Source organism: Pagrus major, chromosome 10 (genome assembly GCF_040436345.1).
Source record: "Pagrus major chromosome 10, Pma_NU_1.0".
NCBI lineage: Eukaryota > Metazoa > Chordata > Actinopteri > Spariformes > Sparidae > Pagrus > Pagrus major.
In genome coordinates this window covers 8,080,643-8,097,904 of record NC_133224.1, presented here as the reverse complement: position 1 = coordinate 8,097,904, position 17,262 = coordinate 8,080,643, and the positions used below count along the sequence as shown (strand labels likewise).

Genomic DNA, 17,262 nt, shown 5'->3' with positions numbered 1-17,262 from the left:
GCGCCTTCGCACTACAATGCCGCCATGGTGGAGAGAGAGAGAGAGAGAGAGAGGGAGAGAGAGAGAGAGAGGGAGAGAGAGAGAGAGAGGCTTCACAACCGGCTCCGGGCTTCACTTGTCAGCGACACGGAGAGTCGAGGGGAGCGGCTCAGGTGTCTCGGGTGAGCGTTTATTATATTTAACCATTTGTGGGAAAGAAAGAAAAAAAAACACAGGGTTGTAAGCGACACACGAGGAGCCCCGAGCGAACCACGTGATCAAATGCGGAAATTGTCCGATAGAGAAAGTGTCGCGGAGAGAAGAGAAGAGGGGAGTGGAGGCGTCGGCTTGTATCCTGAGCTGCTGGTGCTGCTGCTGCTGCTGGTTGTACTAGCTGGACTCCCTGTAACCAAACAACACTTTCACACACGGTTATCGGTTGTCTGTCCAGTTCGGTGCCCGAGTTTCAGCCCCCGTGGATAAAGTAAGGTAAGCACCGACGGAAAACAAAACAAAAGAAATGCGCGTTGACAGTTGACGGGAACTTTATTCACACGCACCCAGCGAGGACGGAGTCATCGTTCAGGAAGGCCAGCTAACATGTAGACTCATGTTTATGTTGCTCTGACACCAACTAATATTAATGTTGTTAATTGTGTCTGCATGCTGTGTTATATGTGTGTCAAAACACTGTCAAACCGTAGTTATTATTAATGCTACTTAAAGGTGCACTATGTAGTTTTGGGGTAGACATTTTATGTCTAAACAAGCTAAACTAAACAAACTCTCTTTGTTTTCATGACTGAATAAACAAACTGGCCTTAAAGGACAACACAGTTTCATACTGTTTTACTTTGTTTATATGTGGCGGACCCTGCCACCTTCCTAGCTTCAAACAGTTGTCTGTGGACCTTATTTTGATCTGAGAATAGCTTGTTTATTCAGTTTGTTTGTGTTATTACCTTATTAATATTGTAAATATTAAAATTCTGAGTTTGAATTTCTTCTCCATAACTACATATTGCCCCTTTAAGTCACATTAAAAGGCGTCACATGCCTTTTAAATTGCCTAAACTAATGCAAATGAAAGAAATGAGTACAATAAGGCATTATAATATGCTACTATTGTGACTACTAATGCTTTTGATAATGGTTGATTGATCCCACACTCACACTACCAGTCTAGTCTACCCTCACTTATATAACTGGGGAGGTCAAAAGATAACAAACACTTCTCAGTATAACATCATATTATCAAACAGCACCACAAACCACAGCTTCCAAATGACCTTAAAACTGAATCAGCGTCTCCCTGAATCAGTTTCAACAAAAAATAAATCGTTATAACCTGCATTCAGCTAGGATTTATTGAAGGGCTGTTGGATTAGACAGCACCAGGTTTAGCGAGATGTGCAGAAGGTGTAGCAAAGGGTCAGACGTTGTAAATAGACATACAACTAATGATGTAGCTTATATGGTAGGTTTTGTACAGGAATAAAGAAGCAGTCCAGTCAGTCATTGTCCACAGATTCAGTGTAACTTGAGTGTATATACAGGGATAACAATGTCATGGTGACATCAACTTTATACTGATTTCAGGCTGCAACTAATGACTATCATTTTAAATGGTCTGCAGATTGTTTTCTCACCTCGATTGACTGTTTAGTGTCCAAAAATGCCAGAAGATGATGAAAATGCCCATCACCAGTTCTTAAAGCTCAAGTTAACTTATTTAAATTGCTTCTTTTTTCTGACCTACAATCTGAACCTCACAGATGTTCAGCTTACCATTACAAAAGATGAAAAAAATAATGTAGCTGGAACAATTAATCGATTTGCTGTGAACTATTACATTAATGCCTGATTGTTTAAGCTCTAGTAAGAGAGCACTGACTGGTGCAATAAAGAACAAAGGTAAAACCCACGGGTATATATTTTGTTAACGTTATAGTGAGATGTTAACCTCACAGTGAATGTTATGTTTTCTGTCACTCCCAGCGTGTGCCCGTTCCACATGGAGGAGATTAAATCACTTTCCCAGAATAACAAGTATGAATTCAGAGCAGGAGATGGCTACCTGTTGCTGCTCTCTGTGGCATCTGCTATTTTAATTTGTCAACTGTGACACAGGGCTGAGGGAGAGCTGTCATCTGACAAAGCTTGGCTTCAGAATTTAAATAAGGGGGTAAATGAAGTTCAATGCTCACACCCTTTGAAGGTTATTGTAAATTGGGCTATACATCTGTGTGGTAGAGTATCTTTAACCACACAAACCATCAAATTTGGTCACAGCTGTCCTGGTTGACACACCAATTCACCCTGTGCATCAATCCATTACCCACTAACATCCACTAACACCTGGCCTTTGTCTTCATTGGGAATGGGCACAATCATTCCTGTTAATTGACTTGGTAGTTGTGGTTATTTATTGGCTGTAGCTCTGATTTGTTGTGATGGAAACATGACACCTGGGTGGACACACTAATTTTTGCCCCTTTTCCTTAGCGATGCTATGACACTTTGAAGTAAAGTTTATGAAGTCGAACGCGGCACACCGAAAACAAAAACAATAGAAAGGCAAACTCAACAAAAGGGACTCAATTGTATATTTTTAGCGGGTTTGACCACGTAAGAAAACCCTCATATAAACACTTTGGTATATGTTTGTATGTTCAAAATCAATAACCCAGTTGCACAAGGCTACACTAGCTTTACTAGGTACCTTTTTTTTTTATGATGGCTGAATCAAATAAACTTAAAGAGATAACTACAGATTCACAAGATAAACCTGTTCTTGAACAACAGGGGTTATATTTCTGTATCTTTTTGGAAGCATTGTGACATTAAAGTCTGACAGGGCAAGACACACAAGCAGTCAGATGATTTGACTGATTTGTAAGCAAGCCAACAGTGAAGCTAGATCTGTATTTGGAGGTAAAGTGAGTGAACCTGTGATGTCTGTAATAATCCGTCACTGCTCAGGAAGACTGTGCACAGGTGTGGGAGGAATAAGTTGAACAAAGAAGTGGTTGTTACGAGTGTAACCTGGGAGTTTGTTCAAAGCCTGTCCAACTGTCTGACTGCTTGTGTATCTTTCCCCATTGGATTCCTTTTTAATGATGTTGCTGCATTCCTACGTTTCACCCAAAAACAATACAGTCTATAAAGGATGGTCATGACTGTGCTAAATCATGTACATAAACACCTGTAAGCTTGCAAAGTTTTTGCACAGCTACCATCCAATCAGAGACACTTAACGTGTCGCACTGCTGCTCTCACAGGTGGAGACATATATGTTTGAATCCCATCAGTGGTTTTTCTAATCATAGCGACCCATTTAGGAGCCCGAAACGGCATCGACATTACAGACTGTAAAAACTAGATCATCCTCTGATTCCAAACTGTTCTCAGTGGATGTGGCATTGAAAGCTTTCTCTTCCATGATGTGTCACCCCTTCCTCCCGAGTTGCAGCAAGCAAAGCAAAAACCTGTTCCCAGCCTCTGAGCTTTTAAAAGAAGGAAGTGCAAACCACAAGTGATTCTTGGTGTCACTGTTCTTGTAAATGTGAGTGGTTCCTGTTAGAAAATGTGTAAAAGGAGCAATTTAACTGAATTACCACCAACTAAAAGAAATGGCAGAAATCTAAGAACAAGGACAGACTTTGTGCAGTGGGTAGTTTTGAACAAGAACATTTCCTAGGCTGTTTTTTTTCAGTGAAGCATCACCTTGTTGTTGATATATAAGATTGAAGGAATAAGATTGAAATAAGATATACATGAGTCTGATCTTTCAACTATCTGTTCTGAGATCAGGAATTAGCTTTGTTGGCATAAAGACTGTGAGAAAGAATCTTCAGCTTTGGTTCAGGTTGCTGTTTTGGCTCAAGTCACAACAGTGAACATTCGTTATATTCACAGTGTTTGTTGAGAAAACTTAGTTTTGATCTTGAAGGAAAAAATCCTTCAAGTCCTCTATTGAAATAAAAAGTCAATAAATCTTGACCATGAAGTGAAAACATGTGCCGAGTCTGTATGTGTGTGAGAATCTTTATGCTCTTGAGGAGGGCTAACAAAGCCAATGAGTGGAAGCAATGAAAACACACAAAAAAAGGGACTAGTTGCTGATTTACCAGCCAGTAATTTGGGTCAAAAATGTCAAAAATCACAATTTTTCCAAGCCCAAATTTCCTTAATTCTTAGATTCTTAATTTTGCTTCTTTCGTCCAACCAGTGGTCTAAATCTACTGTCCTCAAGGACAAAGAAAACAGCACATCCTGACATTTAAGAAGCTGTCAAATGTTTGATATTTTTTGTCGACTAATCATTGCAGTGCAATTGTTTTTTTTTTAAACTTGGCCCTTCCAAACATGCATATCAAGTTTGGTCTTTTGGTGACTTCGTAGATATATTGGTACTGATGTATACTAGGCTTGGGTCGATATTAGATATTATTGAATATCGCGATATTTACCCGCCATGTGCAATATTTTTACACAATATCGAATATCTAACAGCTGTTACAGCGTCTTCTGGATTTGTGGCTTAAATGTGCATTTATGTATATATTCTGTGTAAAAAATAGTAGCGGTAGCGGCGCTGGTGCTATCAGTGCTGCCTGATTAGTTAAAGATGGCCCTCGAGCTGATTTTCACAAAGCACCAGTTGACATAATAATAGAGTTGCTGCTCCAACTCTTGCGGGGAATCAGCTAAGGATTTAGTTTGTAAGGACTTAGCTAACTTCCTGGTTTTTCACTTGCTCCACTTTTACAGATATCCTGCCACGATCAGCAGTATTGTACCAACAACATCGCACTTTTTAAACATAAGCGGTGGTTGTGTAGTGATGTAATGAGTGAGTGTTGTGTTCATGTACAGCTCTCACCTGGTTTTTAATAATATGTAAAATCACAGCTTTGGAGACACTGAACTCCAGCCTGAAATTAAAGGCTGCTCTTGAGTATTATTACAGCAGAAGATTACATAGACCTGCCAACTGCGATCCCTTTCACTTATGTTCTGCCATTACATTGTTATTATGCCCTATAATGTGTCTTTTCTTTATATCTATATTTATATTAAGCACCTCCCAGAGACATGATGAACCTTTTCCATCTGTGCAAAGCCCACATACAGCAGCTTCAGTCCCCGGCTAATCCTCTTAGACTGTTTTGTTGTTTTCCTTTAATTGAAGCCTCGGTCGGGAGTCGCTGATACTCCTGGCTTGACTAGTACTGCACAGCTGTGCTTGCATCTGAAACACAGGCTAACCTGCGGTCATGATTTATAAAGAAAAACACCCAGGGAAGCTGACTGTGACGAGCCGCTATTTCCCCTTTTTATTCCACTCTCAGCTACAACCTTCCTCCTTATCTTCCAGGGCTGTTCAGTTGATCTAATCATCGCCTATTGTTTTCTGTCACCTTCTCTCCTCCGCTCTCTATATAAAACTAAATGCTGCTCTCATTGTTTCTTTTATCCTAACTTGTTTTGCAGGGTCGTTCTGAGGTCACACTGCTGAGATGACTAGGCTGTGACAGTGTGTGTCCAAGTGTGACTGTGCTGGACCAATTCCTGTGACATGGCTGCTGCTAAGAAAAGTGAGTTATTATTGTATTCATTGACCTGTTTTAATACCTGTGAAGTCTTTTAATATTTAAAGGTACTTTAAGTCGTTGTGGTGATTTTTCTGATGCTTTTGGAAACTGTGGAAACATTTTAAATTGCAGATGCTGCTTTGAAGAAAACAGGATAGTGGTTAATATTTAAGATGTAGCCAGTCTGGGCTAATCGACTTTCTCAGGATTTAATCTGACGTTTTTTTTAAATTAATCAATCATGTTTCAACAGGCTGCATAATTAATTGCATGCATTTATTTGAGGGCAAGTGAGGGACGAACAGAGGAAGTCCTTACCAGTCAAGTCTGGTAACAGAAAGAAAACCAGTCTACTGTTCCTATTTTTCAGATTACTCATACTCTGTCTCATATTCCATTTAAAGATATAATATGTAACATTTCAGCATTAGTATGTTTTAAAACAACTATCATTTGTTAGATTATTCATTTTATGAATTGTGTACTCACATTGTCCCGAATGTTTCCAACAATGTTGAAGAGAAATAAAGATAATGTTTTTATTTGGTCGCCCGTCGCTATAACGTACTGGGAAACATTAAATTAGAAGATGGGAATGCGAAGATTAGCAGCTGATGTTTTGGGTTTATTTTCTTTTTCATAGATCCTTTGTTGATTTGTTGGGAAGAGGGTTTACTTGGGAAAGATTTGAGAAACTGAATTTCTATTTTTGTTGTTCATTAATAAATCCCTAAAGGGGGGTTATTTCTGTGAGTATCACTTGTACTCGTCTCACCCTAATCTGCAAAAGTCAAGCTGTTCTTCTTTGTTTTTATCTCTGCGAATTTCAAAATGTAAATGACAGTTGTTGGAGCTCAAAACCAACAATCTGTTGATCTTAACAAATCCAGATGTGATAGTCTAACAATGGCGTAGTCATTAGTGCTGAAACACAGATGTTTAAATCGAAAAATCAAATTGAATCGTGGATTTGGATGAACAGGACCAAACGTAACATAAATAAATCTCTAAGACATTACCTCATCCACGGAGATTCCTGCCTGATCACCTCAGATTTTCATCAACAGTGGTTGTTTAACAATAAAGATAACTCCCATGATCCTACGTTACGTCACAATGTCGTAAAACTCCATAGTGTTTCCCAACAGAAAGGCTGTGAGCTTGTAGCGGGTGTGTTTCGTTTCTCTCCCAGCAATGTTATCTGATTTCTTTGTCGTTCGGCTATTCCGTTGTTGTAGCAGCAGGCAAGCGACGTTAGGAGGTAGCTTATTAATTAGCTGATTAAAATCAATTAAAGGATATGTGTGGGAAACACTGCTCCATCTTTTGTTTTCATTGTTTGGATTGAGAGACCCCTCGCTTCAGGAATTTCATACTGTGTGTTTAATTGTTCCATAGGTGCTCTCTTACATTTGATTTTACACAACACTTTATCCACAATTGTGATATAAATATCATGTATAGCTCAATGCGACAATGTAGTGCTTCCTGTATATAAGACTGGAAGTGTTAATAATGTTTTATATATCCTATAACCTACTGCAAGTTAATCTTTCCCCTGTGATTGAGAGCCACAAATGAGCCTTTTTTTCCTTTTTTTTATCGGTAAGACATCCTGGAGGCAGTCCAGGAAGGTAAATCAATTAAATTTAAATTCACAATTGATTTGTCCTCTCGGTTGGGTTTCTTGGGAACAGGGTGTGTTGAGTCGATGTCGACAGCTTTATGACAGATTTTTGTGAAGGCAAGCAAATTTATTTCCTCAAAAGCAGGAAGGGCTCAATAAAAATGGATGGGAATAAGACCTGCCACAGAGCTGTAAATGACTCATCATGCGTTTTTATCACAACCATGAATATGCTTCATCTCCTCCCCCGTGGAGTACAGGTACTTGTTGTGTTCAAGGACCACTATGCAGGTTCTGTTCTTTTTGATAAGGTCATCGTATGAAGGGCAGTGTAAAGGGAGCCTCTGTATTGACTTCCTGTTGACGGCATTTTGCAATTTTCCTGTACCTGGGATGGACCGAAATGTCACAGGAAGAGGGCTTGTTTCATTTTTTACAGAGAGAGGTAAGAATGTGTTGCTACCTTTGGGAGAATAAAAGTATTTTACAAATAAGAGCTCCCTGGCTTTTGTTGTGTAGTCTCTGGCTTTGTTCTTGTTTCCTTGGAACAATTTAACAATAGGCAAGGATCTCTGAAGAGCCACAATATTTAACCTTTTCTTCACTAATGCAGAAAAATGTTAGCACAAACACTCTCCCAGGTGGATGAGCTGAAAGATTGTCATTACTTTGAATGTGAACAGGAGAAACAGCATTTTTAAAACACTAATGTGGTTGTCAGCGCTCAGACAGCAGATGAAACTAACTCTGTTGCCTTAAACTTTCTTTGCAAACACTTGCAACACACACGATCGTACTCTATGGGTGTTGTCATCGACTGAATGGTACAGCTTGACTTGTTTCGACACGATTTTCATATCAAGTACTTTTCTTGATTAATTTTCCACTTCAGATAGTGCCCCCTAAATGTAAGCGGGGTTCTGAGCTGATCATACTTTACTGAATCTTTACATCGGCTCTTTACCGAGCTAGTTGTTACAAAAACGTAGCAGGTACTATCCACATCTTTTACCAATGGGAGCCAAAAAAGGATGGTTCCAAGCGAGCCAAGTTGTACCATGCAGTGGAAATGCGGCAGTAGCAGCAAGCAAGTCTCTGGCTCTGAAGAATCAGCAATGAGAAGGATAGGCAGAGATGGATTAGTGCAATCTAAACCAAGGCTGCCAAGCAGTGAACCTAAAACATAATTGAATTTGTGTTTTTATAAATGCTCGAGTCCCTAGTGTGTTTGTTAATTAATGTGCTAACCAGCTGGAATAGCTTGTGATTCACGGTGGTCACAACATGCTGGTCGTCACACAACAGCTGATCAATTGCAGTTGATGGTGTACCAGGGAGGAGTGGAAAAATCCAGCGGCATTGATTGAAACCAGATGTGGTACCTCTTTTTGGTCCTGCCGTTTTTATTTGGAGCGTACTGACACCGCGGTAAGAGAGGAAGAGTTCAGAGATGACTGATAGGCTAACAGAGCTCTGTAGTATTCAGCAGCGCAGAGGCAGACATACAGACAGACAGATTAGAGGAGAGACAGAAGTAGATAGAGATTAATCTGAAATAAGCCAGTTTAGTGGGCCGTGTGTGTGCGTGCACGCGTACATATTAATTTGTGTGTGCGCATGCATCTGTGTAGTAATGGGTCTGCTACCACTGAGAGGGTAAACGTCTGTAAGTGTGTTCCTGCGCCGGCTTTGTCTGAGATTATACGACCCATCGGAAAGGCCACAGATCTCAGTATTGTGATAATGAGCCTGACACTGAGGCTTGGATCAGAGCTCTACTGCTGCTTTGATGATTGTAATATTATCAAATTCACAACATGGCCAGGTGCAATATCCAAATCCTAGAGCTGCAATTTCTTGATAGAGGTAAAGGTCAGAATATATCATTATAAATGAATCATTGTGGTGCTGCAGAGATGCTCTGGCCTACAAATCATATCTTCCAGATGCAGGGAACATGCTTGTCTGGCCAGCAAAAATCCCATCACCAACATGTTTTTTATGTTTCAGTGAAAATAAATGCAAAAATTACCATTTCAACGAAAATTGTGACGCATGTTACAATCTGAATGTCAAAATAATCACAAAATGTTTGTTTTTTTTGCATATTGTTCATGCCTACTGTTCATATGCTGTATGTGCAAAATGAATCAAACGCAAATTTGACTTAAAAAGACAAAAGGTCAGAGCTGAAGGAGTAAGGACTGATATAAAGCAGTCAAGCCGGTGTAAGATCTGGTTTCTTGTGCCAGATAGCTGCCAGCTGCCCCACAATTTAATAACCACCGTGACGACAATGGAGATGAGAGATGTGGAGGCGGTTAAATGACGTGGTAGCATTTTCAGGTGCCACAAGCATTAAAGAATAGTACATTAATGTTGTAAAGTTCTTGGTGATCCAGCTTGTGCTGCTTTTAAAATCTTTTTAACAAGGTTCATATGTATTGCTCTTGACTTGAGGCTGTGAGTAGAGTCTTTTTCAAAGCAAGTAATTAATGAGGTTGTGCCAAGAGGACTCCTGAGGCCAGGACAGGATGAGCAGAGCTGTAGTACTCACTGCAGTATGCAACGTGACAAACTTGGAACATTTGGGCTACTTACACCCAGGAGTTATGAGTTATTTTGGATGTAGAGGGTAATGGATGTAAAAGCTGTATTCATTTTCCAAAGACCTGCTTGTCTTTATGTAATACATGAAACTCTTTACATGGCTTTAATCATCAACTCAAAACAGAATGTTAGAAAATATCCGGTTCTTTGATGAAAAGTCAAAGGTACCGGTGTGCACATAAAAGTAGGGAGGTTAAAAAGGACTCAAGGTGCATCCAGTAAGACGCATTCGGCCACAGGGTTTAAAACTCAGTTCTAGGCAGCATTAACAATGAGCTAGAGCTTAAGACGACCTTTTTTCAAAAACAAATAACATCATTTGTAGCTTCATTGAATTGCCTCTTTTATTATGATTGAATTTTGAATAAACTTCGGCAATTATGGGGCAATTGCTGTGATTGGCACCTTGACAAAAGAAGTTAAACCAATTCAAACTGATAACATATTAACCTAAAGCACTGTGACGTTATCCGGGAAATTTCTGTGTTTTTTGTTTTGAGGAACATTGAGCACAGCAGCAACTTTGAAGGGGGATTTAATCCACAACCAGCGGCTCTTTCTTGGAAAGACTCAGTCAGCCATTATAAAGGGAATGGCCATAAAGCGGGTCATTTAATTCAGCAGCAGTGTTGACATTGTTGCCTTTGAAAGTTAATGACTAAAAAGGACATAATAAGTGGCTGAGAAAGTGTAACTGCCAAAACAACCTTTGTGGGATTAGTTTTTAGTTAGTATAATAAAAATGTTGAAATTTGGTGATTTAACAGCAGTGAAAGAACATTACAGATCAATACAGACATATTGTTTTTCAATTATCTTATGTCCAATGTCTGAAATTAACCAGCTGATCATGGCTGGTCTGCACAAAAGCACTGAAGTGTGTGATTCTACTGTATTTTTTGAGCCATGTTTGATTGTAATCCTTGTAAATACACACACCACATCACTGCCATGTCCAGCTTCTGAAACGTTTCTCCCCTTTTAAGGAAACACAATAAATTAGCAGAGCTGAATAATGAGTCTAACACTTATTCCTCTGATGGGTTTGTCTTCACAGCTGTCACATTTCTTGAATGAATCATTTCTCACGTTGGAGAGACAGTTCAGTTGGACTCATTGAAAATGAAAGCCCCCTTTCTTTATGCTTTCCAAACTCCAGAGGGTATAACGCGCCCTTTAACCTCTAACTGCTAATAGACTGGCTTATTGGATGAAAGCTTGCCATTATTAAGCTCAGTGTGTGAATGTAATTACAGTCATGGAGCCCTATTGTATCAACTTCTAGGCTTCCTGCAAAAAGCGTCTTATAGCAGCAGGATTAGTGACCTTAAATAACAGGTCCCGTAGTGGGATTTGATATCAAGCTTGGTCCCAAAAAATGCACCCATCATGCAGCGAATGCTTTCATTCATGTGTGATGTTGAATGTTTTTTGTGGTGATAAATGTTTAAAATTTTTGTTATGGCCACTGTCTCACAGTTGGCCATAAACGAAAACCAGGAAAAGATTACAAAAACAGAGCAGGTCCCATTTAAAACTCAGCAGGTTTAATAATGAAGTTCATCTTTATCACCTTTTCCTTATTAAGTGTTTACACTTAATAAGGAACTTAATCATTCACTGTAACCCAGCATGAACTCACAACATCTCGTAGTCCATGAGTCAGAAGCTCCACATCCACTTTGAGCTGCTACACTAATTATTTTTGTGGATGCTGCTTTTCTTTCCACGGTGCCAGTCATTGTGAATGGTGCTGCATGTGCGATGTGAGGTTCACTGAGGGCAGCGGACTTTCCAGAAAATAGTTAGGTGGTGTAGAAAACACAGTGCAGAAAATAACACCAGTACTATTCATACTTGTGTACCAAATTTAAGGGTGCACAGTCAAAAAGTGAGTGGTTCTGTGCTTTTAGATCTGATGTTTGTGAAGTGCGGCATGAAAGCTCAGCTGTGGTGTAACTTTTGTAATCAGAGCGGTCTCTCACACATTCTCAGCTTTGATCGTGCCAAACTTTGGCAGGCAGGATACATCGTTGAGCTGTAAAAACGATTTTCCAGCATGCAAGATGAAAATTATTCTCATTGTGTAACTTTTAAATTGTAGCTGATGAAAATACCTTTTTCAATTATTAATCTTTTGATTGATTCTGTGATAATTCAGTTAACCCTTTAGACTCTAAAATATCAGAAAATAGTAAAAAAGATATGACATTTACAACCATATAAAACAGAAAAGCAGAAAATTGTTTCACATATTTACTTCGAATAAATAAATTATTACATTAACCTGTAAACTGACTGATTAATTATCTTAATCTTTCACCACTGCAACATTTGTGCATTTATTCGCTGTTATAACATAATACACTATAAAAAAAAAATGCAATGTACGCATCAGTTTAACACTGTTTGAACGCCAATTAAACAAAGTACAACATTACAACCAGATCTATATAATACTGGTATAATACTGGAAAATGGTAATGACATAAAAATATGATAGTCACATAGGAGACAATTTAAGTATACAATCATATAAACAACAGCATAACAAAATGCATTCCTAAATATCCTGGTGTATTTAGAAAATTGAATCAAATATAGCAATATTAAGTACATTCATATACATATAAGTACATTCTAAAATGGCCTTGGCGTCGGTATAGAAATAATTAAAAAAATACAACCATGTAATGTTAAACAGTCACACCTAAAATCAAATAATAAAATAAATCAAATTTTGAGTGTTTCCATCCATTGAGCCTTAATTTGGGGAAAACGGTCATTAAACTGTCCCCAGGTCGTTAACACATACACCTATACTCTACATAATACAGCCCTCAAACACTCAACCCTAAATCAAGTACATGTGTTAACATACTTCATTATCAGCATTAACTTTTATTATTTGATATCACTTTTTAAAATGACCCATTTATAATTTCTCACATTAATATATGAATTTTCCATGAAGGCACGGCGTCAGATAAAAAAACTCATTTAAAGGATATCAACCTACCCTGACTTTTGTTAACCCTCATCTGTATTTGGAAAAGACTTGGGAAATTGCGCTGTCTAATATCACAGGAATAAGACATAGAGCCTGCTTTAGTTCAGGTGACATCTTTCATATATGTGGGATCAGAAGGTCCACTCTGGGATATTGTTAATATTGCAAGGTGTTCTGCGCTATCTCTTGTTGAGAGCTTTAGATATTACATATCATTTTAATATAACACCCCCCTGTGTCTCATTTCCACTTTCTATTCGAACGCAGTGATCCTGCACATATGAAACATTATGTAACCACTGAACTCATTATTGTGACCCAGATTGCCGATAGCACGGATTTCTAATCTCTAATATGAGTCTGTATAAAAGTTTAATGGAACCGGGCCCAAGAGGGACAGCAATGGCCTGTGCTACATGTAATGCAGGGACATACTGTAAGTCAGCATATGAATTCATTTAAATACATTGGAGCAAGTGTACAGGTCTTCAGGAACAACACAAATGTATATGAAACTGGTTGTTTTGGTATGAAAAATTAATTATGTTTCCACCGGATTGATCCTCAGGATAAATGTTACATTATCACCAGGCTTCACGGCAACATGTGGCACCAGTTTCACCTCATGTTGGCCTGTCATGGCTCGGCAGAGAAAGTCAAATTATCCTCTTTTGACAAAAATCTTGTTTTGCTTAAAGGAATATTTGCTGGTCCAGATATGACGAGGGAGAAATGCCTGCCAATATTTTTCAAAGAAAAGCAGAGGCGTATTCCAGCTTAAAGCTTTTTTGGAAATAGACATAAAAGAATGAAATCTCCCCAACTGTCTGGCTGGCAAGAGAACTTGATTAAAGTTTAAATAGGAGTTAAAGTCTCTGAAAACTTTATTTCAAAGGTACAGTATATATGGCTGAATTTCCCCAACAACCAGAGTAAAGATTTGAAAAAGAAAACGTCCGGGATGGATCTTTATTTAACACACCGTATATACTTTCTGCTGCTATGGGTCTCAATCCAGACAGTCAAAACAAAAGACATAGAAGTAGAGAGGAATCTTGATAGTTGTTGTCATCATTGTTAAAAACACCGACACAGATGAGGTCATTTTTTAAAAACATTTTTCATGCTATGTCCATGCCTTTGTACATCTGTAAGTCCATTCATTCCTATGGGAACCTCTGCGATCTCCAATGATATCTCTTATTTTTCACCATACATTATTAGTCCTATTTTTGTCTCGATAATGCTCCGTGCACTTATAACAACAGGGAAAATTAGCTTCAGACCACCAGAAAAGACGGAGCAGTGCTTCCACTCCATTTTCTTCATGTCACACGTTACACCTTTAAGAGATAAGAGATAATAGGCATAACGTTTGATTTAAATTCTTAGTAAGTTTGTATTTAAAGTAATTGTAACTTTAACATAGGTTATATCTTCAGTTTTGCTTTATCTTAAACTAGTTGTGTACACTACGAAAGCTTTAAAAACATGGTTAAGTCCAGTTTAAAGATGAGAAAATGTAAAATCCTCCATCTGCAGCCGTGATTGCTGTGCACCAGCCTAATTAAGCCAGCATCTATCTCACTGAATTAATAATGTTGACTCCAGATACCTGTTTATTGTGCTGGTGAAAATGGCCCCATGTGTTCGCTCTCACACCCTATGAGTCTGGGCATAAATACACCCATGCCTGACAAGTAGAGCCAAAAGACCTACTTCAAGAGTTAAGCGCATTTTCATTTTAGGTGACTAGGTGCTTAAATCAGAGCTTAAAACACATATCTATGCTTTGTTGTCACACAGTACTTGATAGAGTTGGCAGTTAGTAAAATTGGCTCCAAAACAAAGCTACAGCATGGCGTCATACTGCTGTTTGAAGAACCTTTGAAGTTTTTGAATAAATCTAGAATAATTGGAAAGATGGTAATAAGACACATGGTGCCCAGGAAGTAGACATGGTGATGCTGGATATGGTAATCTCATCGTCCAATTTGCACACAAACAGACTGCAGTAGCCGGCTTCTCCGGGAAATGGTCTCCAAATTTAAGTGATGGATGAGTCCCAGTGGCTTCTATTAAAAGAATATTTGATAAACATTTAAAAGGTCGTGTAAATACACCAGAGCAGGACAATGTATTCTTCGTAACACTCGTCTACGTCTTGTTGTTGAGCTTCTGCACATGTTTCACTCTCCTTTAAGGTCTGGGAAATTGATGCTCTATAATCACGACCCGAAGCCCTTCGAGCAAAACTTCAGACAGACTGTTTGTTGTCATAGAGAGTTACTGTTTTTTGAGAGGAGGGGGTTTATTTGGAGAGTTTCCATTATTCGCACTGGGAATAAATAAATATCTGGGCCGGAAAACAATAAATATCAGTGTGCCTCACTGTCATAGGAGAGCCCTCAAACCTAAAGGGGAATAATATGTTTAGCTTGAAAGAATAAACCTCTTTAACTCCTTTTATTTTGACACTGAGGTCGCACGGAGACTGGCATAGACCATTTTGCAATTTTTATTGTAAAGGTAAGATTGCTTGCCAATGTATTTGCTAGAAGTCTAAGATCATCTTAATAAACAAATTATTTATAAGGCAATCTTTATATTGTTTATCTCAAGGGTTCAAACGCTATTAGAACTGCCAGTGGTCTGTATTTGCTGCCAATTATTTTTTTATTTGTAAATATTTATACGTTAGGAAACTCCATATCAGCGGGGGACTACAATCACTGGTATTTAACCCTTTCATACACGGTGTCCTCTATAATAGACAGATATTTGGAAGCCATTTTAAACCATTTACGTTGGAGTGTCCCAATCACCGGGTGGTGGATCTCCAAAGCCTTGTCCCCAATTCCACTTGATTGTTATCTTTGTATGTCTTTGTTATTTTGAGATATGGCATCATAAATACAAAAGGAGATTGCACCAAATACCTCAAGACTTACTGTTAAATCCTTTTATTCTCAAAAATAACACCATATTTTTCAAGTAAATGAGGTGTTAGAAATACTTTTATCCAGATTTTACTAACCTGTTGTTATTCCTGGACATGAATGTAAAATTATCCTAGAACCAATCCAAAGCTGTTGTTGAACCATTTGGAGTACAGGCATGGTTTTGGGCTCTTTTGAAAGGTTATAAGCTGATTTCTTGCTCTGTAAGTACTTCTGGCATTAATCTATAGGAGTTTGAACCCACTGAATTATTTATATATTTTTCTCGCCTAAATCTTTTAATGCTGAAATAAGCCTGCAGGTGACCTGTAACTGCCCCTGTTAGCTAGAAAGCACAACAGGTCTGCATCATATAGTCTTCAAATTCAAATTTGATAACATCACTGAAAACACTTAACACAAAACAACAAGAAAATATTCAGACGGCTCAAACCCGAAGAAGGTTTAAGTGGCTGCTTTTGTAAAGCGCTCTGCTGCACACTCCACTATGTCGGTGAAAGGAGTCGACCTCCACAGTTTAATGCCTCTTCTCCTCCTTTAAAGGGATTCGGTGTGTTTGTTAATGTTCGACCTTCAGCCGCTCTCTCCTCTTCCCTCTCACTCAGGTTGTGCGAAGGCAGGAGGCGTGCGCTTCTCGGAAGAGCCCCCCGCTGCCGGAGCCTCATCACACGTTCACTTTGACGAAAAGCTGCATGACTCCGTCGTCATGGTGACTCCGGAGGATGATGGCAACTTCATGGTCAAGGTGTGCAATAGACTGACACTTCATAGCCATTCGATTTTATTCTGTCTTAACAAAGACACAAGAAAGACAATCCTGCTCCAACCTCTTACCATCAGTGTTATCTTGAATCGCAGCACTGTCACATCTTACAGTCAGTCCACTGACAGGCTAACGGCAGCGAGGGCTTAACGCTTCTGTCTGACTGATAAAGGCTGAGATAAATAATTCTGTATCCTGTTTGTCTTCCGTTCCCGTCGTTTGCTTGATGTGATTACACAGAAAATAAGATTTGTAAATCCAATAATGATGGTAACGGTCAATTCAGGCACCACTGCTTTAGTCTAAAAGCAGGATTGTGAAAACTTAGACAAGTTGTGCTGGCATGTAAGTCAAGATATTACCAAATTTAGGGTCATAATTAAAGTGTTAATTATAAGACCACTGAGATATTAGTCAAATAAAATCTGACGCTAAGGTGAATCTCAACTTTGCGTTTGCGTCAGTGCAACAACACGATGAGCTGATATGTCTCCCGGTTAGGCTGTGATAAAGCAGATGATTGGCTTTCATGGGGGAGGGGCAGGATATGTGTCATACAACCAGCATCTCTGGCATTGAGGATTTTTCTCTTCAAAAGGCTTTAAGTGGTTTGTTCCCCTCTTATAAGGTATAATGTGGTTTTTATAAAGAAATTTGTATCTAGCCCAAATAAACATTTAAGCTGTTTATGATTGTCCCAAATCTACAGCCGTAAC

The 17,262-nt window shown here is 38.8% G+C and overlaps 1 protein-coding gene across 1 annotated transcript in view; it reads left to right on the top strand.

Moving 5' to 3' along the window:
- The first annotated feature begins 73 nt into the window (after positions 1-73).
- Positions 74-17,262, top strand: part of adisspb (adipose secreted signaling protein b) — a 33,955-nt gene continuing 16,766 nt past the window's right edge. The window contains exons 1-3 of the mRNA XM_073475301.1: positions 74-468; positions 5,476-5,579; positions 16,389-16,528. Coding sequence (XP_073331402.1) covers positions 5,561-5,579; positions 16,389-16,528 — 159 coding nt within the window. The 5' untranslated portion in view covers positions 74-468; positions 5,476-5,560. The remainder of the gene's footprint in view (positions 469-5,475; positions 5,580-16,388; positions 16,529-17,262) is intronic.